Genomic DNA, 12,949 nt, shown 5'->3' with positions numbered 1-12,949 from the left:
CTTTGCTCGTGCTTCATTGACCTCTCATTATAGATATATAAAGATAATATAATCACTGGAACTTTATTGCATATATAAGACTATAAGACTATAGGTATAACCATTGCACCCTTCAAAAGTGGAAGTGCTAGATTAAAATCTACATACAAACTATGCTCGTGCTTCACAGACCTTCATTATAGATGTAGAAAGATAATAATCACTAGAACTTTATTGGCAAGAACAGTCAGTCAATCGGTTTCCATACGGAGATGCGAGACAAAAAAGTTGAATGCCACTGGAGAAATAGTTGGTGAGTACCTACTAATTTGACTTTGCACTGTATTGGGAAGCCTGAGATCAGGAGCATCTGATTCGCATGGATGGTGTACTTCTTGCTTAGTTCACCTGGGACAAACCCGCATTTGGGTGGGATGTCAAGAACTAGCGGGCCCAAAAGGCCATCTTTAAAAGGAAAATAATTTAATGGCCTGCATAGCATTGGAGCCAAAAACAAATTATCGACCCTTGCTCGAGCATACGCATAGCGATCAGGCAACGCTGCTTCCGAACAATCGAAAACTGCACAGAGATTTCTCAAGCATTCGCCAAAACTCTCAAACAAGTCGAGCTTTTCATGGGGCTCGTCGGGAGGACCCGTTCCAATCGTCAGGATAACTGGGTTAAGCTGCCGCGCTGAATGAATAAAATAGACCAAACTACTTCTGCTTCTCTCACAGAGATGCGGCAATTCCCACATGCAATTCACAGCTACGATTTCATCCTCTTTGCTCTTCATATTTTCCAGATCTGCCTCCTCGAATGAAAATGCCATGCCAAGTGAGTCAGCATATAAAGAGAGCATTTTGCCCGTGTATGAAGACATGGGCACTGAATCAGCGGCAACATTAATTTGGTCCTCGCCACAATCCCATGTAAGGGCAGTTATTTTGAGGTGTCCAATTTTGTAACCTCCACTTTTCAAAGCTTCCATCAACGGTGGCCACTGCATTCCTTCCATGATGTCGAAGTCGATTATATGGAGTGTTTTTCCTTCGCCCTTGACTGCTTCCACAATGCTCGGTTTCGCGGTGAAATGAGCCATTCTCATGAATGGGAAGCTTTGATTAAGTAAACACAAAGCACTCAGATCATTAGAATGCAGTGGCTTCAATTCGACAGGATCACCGACTGAATTGAGATGATGAATCTGGTGCAGTGAACGAGACAAGTAGAAGGCAACCCTCTCCACGGTGGAGCCTCTTGCAGATACCAATTGTCGCAATCTGCAAAACGGAAATTTCAGCAAGATCATGGGAGCCATCTGATATGGCTTCAGCGCATGCTGTTAAAAGATGAAAAACTAAAGATCCCCTGTTATCTGACGAATCCGCATAGCTACAATGAATCGCTCTCTTTTCAATCCAATCAACTGTACCGGTTGACGTAGTTGGATTCTCAATACAGGGAAAATTTTCAGCTTCCAGACTCGTGATGACATTCCTATCGTAATCCTCCATTTGAATTCCTCCTTGTTCTGCTTCGGCCATTAGTTCTTCCATTAAATCCTCATCTATTGAAGACAATTCAAATGCTTCTACGGAGCCATTGTCCTGAATCGCTAGATCTCCTGGCTTCTGTTGGTTCTTATTTGGAATATCTTTAGATGTGGTGAGATTCCCATCCACAAAATGAATTCCGGACACTAATGATTCCCTCTCTTCAACAAATCCATCTCTCCCAATAAATGATTCAGTCAGACATGAATCCAAATCTGGCATTTTTCCTTGTAAATGTATGGAATAACTTAATGGAATGCCGTTAAAGCAATCAAAATCTTCACCCTGGGAGCGATTTCCTAATTCATGCTACAATGTTCTCTCATCCATCACGAATAAAAAATTTCTGATCAGAATCAGTGGCGTGATATGAAAGTCTCTATACTCTAATGAAGTGATATGACTGGGAACGATTTTGAATTTTTCCACTTCCTCCTAAATCATCGTGATATTACGGAAAACAACTTTGAAGTTTTCCAGTCACTCGTAGAGCATCTTAGGGCTCAGTAAAGGTCTTCCATGATTTCTCCGATATTTCCCTCTGCATCTCGACAAAGTTAACCATTTTTTTCTTCTTATTTAAGGAAGTTGACCGACTCTAATCCTCAACGCTGTATATGTCTTAAACTATATTAAATTCCAAAGCAGTGGACCACAATTCTGATTGCTCTCCAAGAATTCTGTTAGATGGATTATTATCCTGCTTTCATCCATGCTTAATGAGTAAATATCCTCTGAATTTATTAAGTTTCAAAAGTATCATGCGTATGTTAGATTGATATGTAAAATATCAGTAGAAAATTCTTACGTTAGTTAATATGGCATTTGAATCAAACAATACAAATAACGGGAATAATATTTATTTATTAATCATAAAATATAGTTTTTTATTACAAAAATTCCACATATTTTTAATAAGGGTGACAATCTTCTATGTTAATTATTAGCACTATCACATTTTAATGTTTGTTTGTAGTGAGAAGAAAAACACCCAAATGTCAAATACTCAAAAGTTCAAAAGTTGTTTATTCTGTTTTTTTTTCACAAACTAATATATTTGAAGGATATAAATTATATTAGTTAAAAATTAAATGAATCAGAAAGCACATTCTCTAGCTACTATGATTTAAATGTTAGTTTTTTTCATAGTAGTCATATGATTAATTGAGTACTATATTAAATATTATGTCTATAAAATAATTTTTTTTTTACTGTAATTTTTTTAAAATTAATTTCTTTTACAATTAAATTAAATGTTTATGACATTTTCTATTAACTATATATTTTATAAAGAAAAAAAATGACATAGAATACTAGATACAAATTTGAGTAAGCTTATGTGAAACATAATTAATGTTGTGAGAATGTAAAAGAACAATTAGAACCTTAAAAAAGATAAATTATTAGGCTATTATTTATTAATCATATGATATTTGAATTAAATAAAATAAAAATACTAAGAATAATGATCAATGTACCTCAAATGAAAAAAAATAATTTTATTTTAAAACTTATAATATAAATAAATAATTTCATAGTTAAAATATGTTAATGAATATTGGATTTATTGTAATGTGTTTACATTTTAATTAGTCATAAGGATAAGTCGAATTAAATGGTTACTTTCTATTTGATTTAACTTAAATGTTCATAAAATAAATAAAAAATATATTATTTCTTTATATTTAATGACCTATAAAATAAAAATTTAATAAGTGATTATTAAAATATCAAACATTTGAATTATTTGAGATCAATATCATGATCAAATTTAATGTATAAAATTTTAGTGAATGACAAAAAATAAAAGTATATTGTTTTATAAACTTTTTTTATTTTTAAACTAAGTATATTATGTGGTGAATTTGTGGTGTTTTTCTTTGGCTCTTTCTGTGGCTATGTATCCCTTTCTTGCCCCAACCTTTGAGATTTTCTTTCATGCACGAGGTGATTTCCTCTCCCCCTTGCCACCTTGATGGAAACACAACCAAAGACTAGAATGAACGCACAGGAAAAGGGAAAATATTATTATTAATGAAAAATGCCCTATGGGCTCACAATAGTATGATCCTAGAGAAAGAAATCCTCCACACAGTACCTTCTCTCAAACTCCATCGAGAACTGCCTTTACAATGCCAGAAGTGTTCTTAAATAAGCCCCAAATGTTTTAGGGTTAGGAATGAATTCTAGAATATGCCAGTTGGCATCCACTGCCAAAACAAAAGGTTCCAGAAGTCATGTTAGAAGTTGGTGTAAAATTAGAAGAATCCAAAAATGGTAGTCTGAATTTCGGGACGCATAGCTTTTGAACTGTGACTTTGACTGACAAACCATTTACATTTTCAAAAAGCTCTTGAATCGCTCTATAGCCCTATGGAATAGCTTTTCTCATCCCACATTTTTTGGCTCTGTACGAGGCCATTTAGTGGCTCGAATCTGACTTTGAAGTGCTCTTAGGAGGTCTTTAGGAAAATTAAAACTGTAATAACTTTCTAACTATAAAGCCTTTTGACCTGATTCTTTTTCTAGAGCATTTTAAATTACAATTATAATCATCCCTCCAACTTACACCCTCTAACTCATCATAATTTTTGCTTGATTACAAAATAACTCATTTTTTGCATTTACACATATCTTGAGGTGCTTAAGGTGCTTAAAAACTCTAACCCAGAAAACTAATGGTGGAATTGTGAAAGTTGGAACCTTTATTTGACCCAAATGGGTATCTAGAAATAAAAACACATTAAACAGAAAACTATCTCTAAGCATATTTTTGGGTGATACAAGATTGCCCTTACACCACTGGACGCTCTCGTATCAGACACCCAGGGTAGATTGAAAAGTGACCCTATCACTTTATGGTAGAGGAAAACTCAAATGGACAACCTCTACTACTGATATCCAAGTTGAGTCCTCTATTGGTCGTCCTTTCCACATCACTAGGTACTCTTCATACTACCTATTTTTGGTACTCCTACCAACACGACTATCTAGAATCTCTTCTATCTCCTCCTTCTTAAAAGTAGGAATTGGACATGGCTCCAGCATCAACCCCTCATCTACACTATCATCATAATATTCTGTTAAGTCTACAATGTTAAAGATAGGAGAAATGTGAATCCCATCGGGCAACTGCACCTCATATGCATTTCCCAAGTCATGTTTCTTCAAGATTTTACAAAGGCCAAATTTCTTCATCTTCAACTTGTTGTAAGTACCCACTAGAAATCATTCCTTTTGTAAGTGTACCGTAACCAGATCCCCTACTTGGAATTCCTTATGTCCCCTCCTTTGATCTACCCTAGCTTTATACTGTTGATTCATCTTGATAATGTGTGTATGGACCTCCTCATGTAGGCTCTTGACATGTTCAGTAAATTCTTCTGCCTCAGCACTTGTCCTCTCCCCTTGCTCCATCTTCCTTAATTATGGTGTAGTCCTTGGGCTGCTGCCATACATAATTTGGAATGGTGATCTACTAGTACTCCGATTTATAGAATTATTGTAAGAAAATTTTTCTTGTGGTAGAATCAAATCCCATCCCTTGGGCTTATCTCCCACTAAACACCTTAGCAAATTGTCTAGACTTCTATTTACCACTTTTATCTATCCATCAATTTGTGGATGGTGTGTAGAACTGAACTTCAATTCCGTCCTCAACTTCTTCCATAAAGTCCTCCAGAAATACCCCACAAATTTAGTATTTCTGTTGGAAACAATACTCTTTGGGAGACCATGTAGTCTCACTACCTCTCTGAAAAACAAATTTACAATATGTACAACATCATGAGTCTTGTGGCATGGAATGAAATGTGCCATCTTGAAGAACCTATCAACCACCACAAATATGATCCAAGAAAAAAATTCATACTTATGTCCTCCCATGACTTCAATGGAATAGGCAATGGCTGATAGAGTCCAGTATTTTGACTAAATCCCTTGGCTGCTTGACATAGTTGACAACTTTGTACAAACTTCTTCACATCTTGTGACATTTGAGGCCAAAAATAATGTTCTCTAAGAATGGAAATGGTCTTATCTCAACCAAAGTGTCCTACTATTCCCCCACTGTGCTTCTACTTGATCAAATTTTTCCTCATGGAACTCCTTAGAATGCATAACTAACTACCCTTGAACAACATACCATCCTGAATCAAATAATCTAGCTACCTGGTTCTGTCTACAATAATAGGTTCTTTACAAGCCTTCCATGCTTCAGCAAAATTAGGATCCTCAGGGTACAGATTCTTGAGTTCATCAAACCCAACCACTTCAACCTGCATTATTGCCAACAACAATAGTCTCCTACTTAATGCATTTGCAACCCTATTAGACCTTCCACTTTTGTGTTTCAACATAAATGTATAGCTCTTTTCATAAACACTACCCACTTCAAATGTCTCTAGTTCAATTTACCTTGGCTATTTAGGTACTGCAATGCCTGGTGATCAGTAGACAAGACAAATTCTTTTGGCAATAAATAATGCCTCCATTTCTTTAAGGCCTAAATGATTGCATAGAACTCCTGATCATAAACATAATACTTATTTTTTGCATGATTCAAATTTTCATTAAAATATGCAATAGGCTACCTTCTTGGCTCAATACAACCCCAATAGCATTGCCACTAGCATCACAATCTACCTAGAACACTTTACTAAAATCAGGAAGTGCCAACACAGGTTGTTCTATCACCTTCTTTTTCAATAGTTCAAAACTCCTTGCAGCTGTTGTGGTCCACTTGAACTCTTTCCTATCCCCCCTTATTGTTTCAATCAGGGGTGCACATATGCCATCGAAATTCTTAATGAACTTCCTATAAAAACTAACCAGACCATGAAATGATCTCACCTCAATAGCAGACCTTGGAGTAGGCCATTTCAAGATGGCTTTTACCTTCTCTAGATCCATTTTTGAGACCCTTAGATGATAAAACAAACCCCAAGTAGACTAACTCTTTTTTACAAAGCTACACTTCTTCAAATTAATCAACATTTTCTCTTACCTCAACCATTCAAGGACTCTACGAATGTGCAATAAATGTTCATCCAAAGTCTTGCTGAAAATTAAAATATCATGCAAATAGACAATAACAAATTTTCCAAAGAATTTGTCTAGTACCTCATTCATAAGCCACATGAAGGTGCTTGGCGCATTGGTCAATCCAAAGGGCATGACTAACCACTCATATAGATCCTCCTTGGTCTTGAATGCAAAATTCCACTCATCTCCCTCTCATATCCGTATCTAGTGATAGCCACTCTTGAGATCTATCTTTGTGAAGTGTTGAGCCCCACACAAGCAGTCCATAAGATCATCCGTTCTTGGCAAAGGAAACTGATACTTGATGGTTATTCTATTTATAGCTCGAGAGTCTGTGCACATTCTCCACTCTCCATCCTTCTTTGGTGCTAGTACTGCAGGTACTGCACATGGACTTAGGCTCTCTCGAATAAAACCTTTCCTCAATAGCTCTTGAACTTGTCTATTTAGCTCCTCAACTTTAGTAGGAGTCATCCTATGAGCAACCTTGTTCGGTTAACTAGCTCCAGGGATTAAATCTATCTAATGACTAATTTGCCTTACTAGTGGCAACCCTTTTAGAACATTATCAGAGATGACATCTTCATATTCACTTAATGGGTCTGAAACTTTAGGTGGAATTTCACTACTACCTTCCTTATCTTTTCTAGGAATCAAAGCATAATACACATGCTAATGTTTCAGACCATCCAAAAAAATTCTTCCATCAACAAGACATATCCTAGCACTTCTGCATTCCTTTTCACCTTCCTTTATCAAGGACATTAGTTTATGGAAAACTCCATCCTTTGTTAGAGAGTATGTATTTGCATGACCATCATGTACACGTCTATCAAATTGCCATGATCTTCCCAATAATAAATGGCAGACATCCATTGGAATGATGTCACAGAGAACTTCATCATGGTAACTCTGAAACTTGAACTTCACCAAACATTGTTCACTGACCAAGACGTTATGATCAACCTTCACCCAAGAAATATGATAGGGTTGGGGGTGTTCCTCCCTCTTGAGCTTTAGCTTAGAGACCATCTCCTCAAACACCAAGTTGTTAGTGCTTCCACCATCAATAATCACATCACAACACTTACCCTTGCACTTGCACTTGGTACGAAACAAACTACTCCTTTGTCTAGGTTCAGTCTCACCATTTAATAAGACCCTCTCATTTACGAGAATGTCTCCTCTTTCTACATCCTTAGAATGTGATGACTGTGTATCCTCATCCACATGAGCAACCCTTGCTTGACCATCAGCTCTCCTGTCTGTCCTTCCTTGTCGTTGAGGGAATTCAAAGGCATGATCACCTTCTTCATTGACATGAAAATAGGTACCACAAAAGTCTCCTCTTCTTGATCCTTTTCCATGTCCTCTACGTCTTCCTCTATAATCTCCAAAGTTTTGATCATGGAAGCAGTTGAAACCCTCATTTCTCTGGTTTCTGCTAGTACCCACATCTTCATTTTTCTTTTGGGTCTCATTTCAGCCTCCAGATGACCTACTGCTACCCCTTCCTCCTTGACCGCACCCTCTTTGCCTTCCTTCAAACCTTTTATTTAGCTTCTATTTGACTTGCAAGGCAAACTGGTATGCCTATTCAATGCTAGTCATTCTAACTAGACTTAACTCCTCCTGAATGCTAAGTTGTAACCCACTGAGGTAATGGGCAACCTTCTCCTTATTTTCTTCTACACACCCTACCCTAATAAGAAGTTGATAAACTTCCTCTATATATTTTTGGACAAATCTTCTTTCTTTCTTTAATCCTTGCATTTTCCTGAACAAATCAAGCTCATAATCAATAGGAATGAACTACTTCTTTAGTTTTTCCACCATGTGATTCCATCTTGTGATTTTCTCCTTTCCTCTTCTATTTCTTTCCAGAAAAATCTCTTGCCACCAAATTTTGACATGACCTTTCATTTTGGCCTTTGCAAACTTAACCCTATCTAGATCCCTAATATCCTCATACTCAAAATACTCCTCTAGTTCATTGATCTAGTCAATCAACTCATTTGGGTTTAGATCTCTTGAAAATATATCCACATCAATTTTAGGCCTTTTTTCAAGCTTAGAAATGGACCTAAAAAGCCTCTCCTTTGCCTAATTTAGGACTTCTCCATTGTCTTCCCCTTCATGTCCAATATTTTCTTCTTCTTCATTTTCTTCCTCACTTTCGTTGCCTGCGACAACATTTAGTCCTCTATGAATCTCCTCTTGCAATGCTTGAACTTGTCTCTAGAGGGATCTAACCTCAAGAGTAACAACTCTAGCCCTTCCACCACATTCACTTCATGGAGGCATCTTCTTGTCTCAAACCCACAACCTCATAGTCCTGGTGCAAACTGCATCATAGTCGGCACTCTGTCTACACACTTAGAAAAACTTGCTCTGATACCACTTGATGGAAACAAAACCAAAGACTGGAATGAACACATAGGAAAAGGGAAAATATTATTATCAATGAAAAATTCCCTATGGGCTTACAATAGTATGATTCTTGAGAAAGAAATCCTCCACACAATACCTTCTCTCAAACTCCATCAATAACTCCCTTTACAATGCCAGAAGTGTTCTTAAATAAGCCCCAAATGGTTTAGGGTTAGGAATAAATTCTAGAACATGCTAGTTGGCATCCATCTCCAAAACATAAGGTTTCGAAAGTCATGTTAGAATTTGGTGTAAAATTAGAAGAATCCAGAAACAGTAGTCCAAATTTCAAGAGGCATAACTTTTGAATAGTGACTTTGATTGACGAACTGTTTACATTTCTTGAAAGCTCTCAAAGTGTTCTATAGCCCTATGGACCAGATTTTCTCATATCCCATTTTTCATCCCCATACAAGGTTGTTTAGCGCCCCAAATCTGACTTTGAAGTGCTCTTAGGAGGTCTCTAGGAAAATTAAAAGTGCAATAACTTTCTAACCATAAAGCCTTTTGACCTAATTCTTTTTCTAGAGTGTTTTAAATTAAAAGTATAATCATCCATCCAATTACACCCTCTAACTCATCATAATTTTGGCTCAATTACAAAATAACTCATTTTCTACATTTACACGTATCCCAAGGTGCTTAAGGTGCTTAAAAACTCTAACTTAGAAAACTAATAGTGGAACTGTGAGAGTTGGAACCTTTATTTGACCCAAATGGGTATCCAGAAATAGAAAGACATTAAACAAAAAACTATCTCTAAGCATATTTTTGGGTGATATAGGATTGCCCTTACACCACTAGATGCTCCTACATCACACCCCCACTACCCCTCCCCTTCCCCCCAGCCCCCTAGCTTCTATTCAAGGACAAGATGACTTCTAGAGTGTCTGTGATATTTGAGGGGCCAAGTACTATCTTCTTCTTAGTATCTGGGTGTTACCTCTTCCTTTTAGTGGAATTTTTCTCACTCTTAGTGGAGTCTAGACTAGAATCCTATTTAGGGGGGTTTTGAATTTTTCCATTTGGAGTTGTTTACTAGCTCTCCTAGTAGTTTCTTGCTCCTTGTGTCTATGTTAGACTCAAAGACATTTATTTTCACCTTAGAACTAGGGTTTTTTTGGTTTTCTTATAACTTGAGCCAAGGATAGGGTCTGTGGAGAGTTGGAGAGTAATAGTAGCTAGTCGATTGACAAGAAGTAGTAGGTTTATGGCAAGGTGGTGTTTGTAAAGTTTTTTCATGAAGCCCTGATGAATGATATAGAAGGGTTTGCCTCCCTCTTTCTTTTTCCCACCCTTAAAAATAGTCTTCCATGAATTTAGAATAAGGTGCAAAAAGGAAATCAAATCATGGTTTTTGAAGTGGTTGAGAATGGCAAAGTGGTAGTAGTACAATAGCTAGAACCAATTTTCAAGAGTAATATACTACATAATGGGGTATCAAATAACATCTCAAGACTTTAGTAGATCATCTCTAGAGTACCTGCTTCTCATGTAGACTAGCTACTCTTTAGGTAGAAAGAACTTCCTTAGACTTGTTTCATCAAACACCTTAGCTTTCTTGCACCAATTATTGCCCTCCAAGGATAACTCTCCAAGCCTAGTGATGAGCTTCTCTATTATTTCAAACTCCGTACCATTAATATTTACCTTCTTGTCCATCCAGGAATTAATGAATTTCATGGAGATGTGCTCATCATTATCTTCCATGCCTTCCATGAGTGACAACAAACCTCATTCCCATATGTAAACTCATACAACCCCACTCTTTCAGATATAATCCTCAATCTTCACTAGTTCAATGTTGTCAATAGCACCCACTTCTTCACCAAAATCAACCACCAGCTTCTTAGATTCTTTTGATATCCCCTTGTTGTAGACCAAATTGTGGTAGCCATGAAATATTAAGGTTTTCATGTTTAAGCTAAAATTATGAAGGCAAACAAAACCCATAATAAGATCTCAAGGTTTCACAGCTTTTGAAAACCCTCTCTCATTGACTTACAAGATCAAGGAATCAGGAGGCTCTGAAAGATCATCTGACCAAAAGATTAAAACTCATCATATTAGTGGAAAACATCATGGCTATTTATGTCATGTCTATGAGAAGAATTTTTTGTAGAGATATTGGTGATAAAATCAAATTAGATTGGTCGCATGTGATCATTATAATTTGGAACAAAAAGATCAGATCAGAGGTTGAAGGTAAACCAAAGTACACAGGGATGAAGTCAAATGACTCAAAATATCAAATCTTATATCAAGAAGTTGACTTTGGGGACTACATGCTTTTCAATTTCTCACTAGTGTTCAAAGAAGAAGAAAAATCACCTGATGGTTTGTGCATATCGATGCCTAAATTTGATGGCAGTTGTGTAACAACTAGTTCTAGAAATAGATCCATGATGATTTCCTCTAGGGCAGAAATAAGTAATTTTGATTATAAGTTAGATTTTAAAAACACGAAAAATACTAAAAAAATAGGGGGCATTGTTATAAGGCAAGGGGAAACTAAGGAAAAAGTAGAAACTTTGTTACAATTATTGGGGGGCCTACTCATTGTCAAGAAACATAAAATAATAAATATAGAAACCATGTACAAGATAAGATTGAAGAATTGAAATCTTTAATCCATTCCTATAGACCAAAATTAAAGAGCACACTCTTTACCTATATAAACCTCATTTCTCTTTCAAGACTCTAATTTTAAGGAGAAGAATTATGAATGAAAAGTGTTATTTCGTCCTAACATTCCTAAAATATATGGATTCATGTTACGTGTTGAAGAGAAATGAAAGATCCATCTATTATTGGAAAATTTTGTCAAAGTATTCACCAAGAAGTATTTTGAAGAAAAAAAAGTATAGATTATGGGTTTTTCTCGGATAGCAAGAAGGGCCTAGAATAGAGCATCTTTTAGTTGAAAAGAGACAAAGTTCCTTTTTATGTAATTTTGTGTGAAAGGATTTTTATTAAACAAGATGCTGATATATGAAAGAAGATAAATGAGAAATATCGGAACATTGAGGAATATGATGGCTTAAATATAACAAATGAGCTCAATCTAAAGGTCATCAATATTGGGAAGTATTGTACAAAGGAGAAAAAATCAAAGTGTAAGGAGTTTCTCCTAATGTTTCTGGAAGAGTTCTCCTGGGGATATGAAATCTTGGAAAAGATTATAGATGGAGAGTTGAAGTATAATATTCCTCTTAAACTAGGAACATTTCAAGAAATAGAGAAACTATAACACCATGGTAGCCGATGAAATTTTCAAAGAAGTAGATAAATTCTCAAGGCTTTAATCATTTACCCTATCCATCATTCTCTATAGGTTGAAAACATTATCCCTAGAAGGAATTAAAAAAGAAGGGTAAAAGTACAAATCCATATAAGCTTTTAGGATGACTTATCATAATGATTGAATTTGAGTATTTCTATCTAAAAATTAATTTTGTTCAAACATATGATCTAGTACAATTCATTCTAGCTAAGTTATATATAACTGACATTTGAATAATTCTTACTCTTTTAAATGATTTTTTTTAATAGCATATAATAACCATCTCATAGAGCTCAAAGTCAAGCATAGTCTCATATAGAGTTTATAATATTTTAATTAGATATAGTATATTGTAATTAAAATATATTCTAAGTACATATTTTAAGACTCGACAAGATGTTGATTTTGAGAAAAAAAATTAAATCATATAATAAAAATTTAAAAAGAATGTGATGTTACAGAGCATAGAGTTATATTCCAAAATATATAATTGTTCTTTTAGTTAGAATAGATTTATTTTGAAAGATGTGGTGGGAGATGAAAACTATCAATTTCAAGTGACTTGAAATATGAGTTGTTATAAAAGAAAAAATATAGGTCAAAAGACAATTTTTTGTTTTGATTGATCTAGATGTATATGTCATCTATAGCATAA

At 35.5% G+C, this 12,949-nt stretch overlaps 1 protein-coding gene across 1 annotated transcript; it reads right to left on the bottom strand.

Annotated features, from left to right (window-relative positions):
- Positions 1–226: 226 nt before the first annotated feature.
- On the bottom strand, positions 227–1,084 carry LOC149547533 (protein NODULATION SIGNALING PATHWAY 2-like). The gene has a single exon (XM_089794141.1). The coding sequence runs from the start codon at positions 1,082–1,084 to the stop codon at positions 227–229; it is 858 nt and encodes a 285-aa protein (XP_089650267.1).
- Positions 1,085–12,949: the final 11,865 nt, after the last annotated feature.

This window comes from Cupressus sempervirens, chromosome 7, assembly GCF_028749045.1.
Source record: "Cupressus sempervirens isolate cs-2001-9-10 chromosome 7, ASM2874904v1, whole genome shotgun sequence".
NCBI classification, from domain to species: domain Eukaryota; kingdom Viridiplantae; phylum Streptophyta; class Pinopsida; order Cupressales; family Cupressaceae; genus Cupressus; species Cupressus sempervirens.
This window is presented reverse-complemented; position numbering and strand designations above follow the sequence as displayed.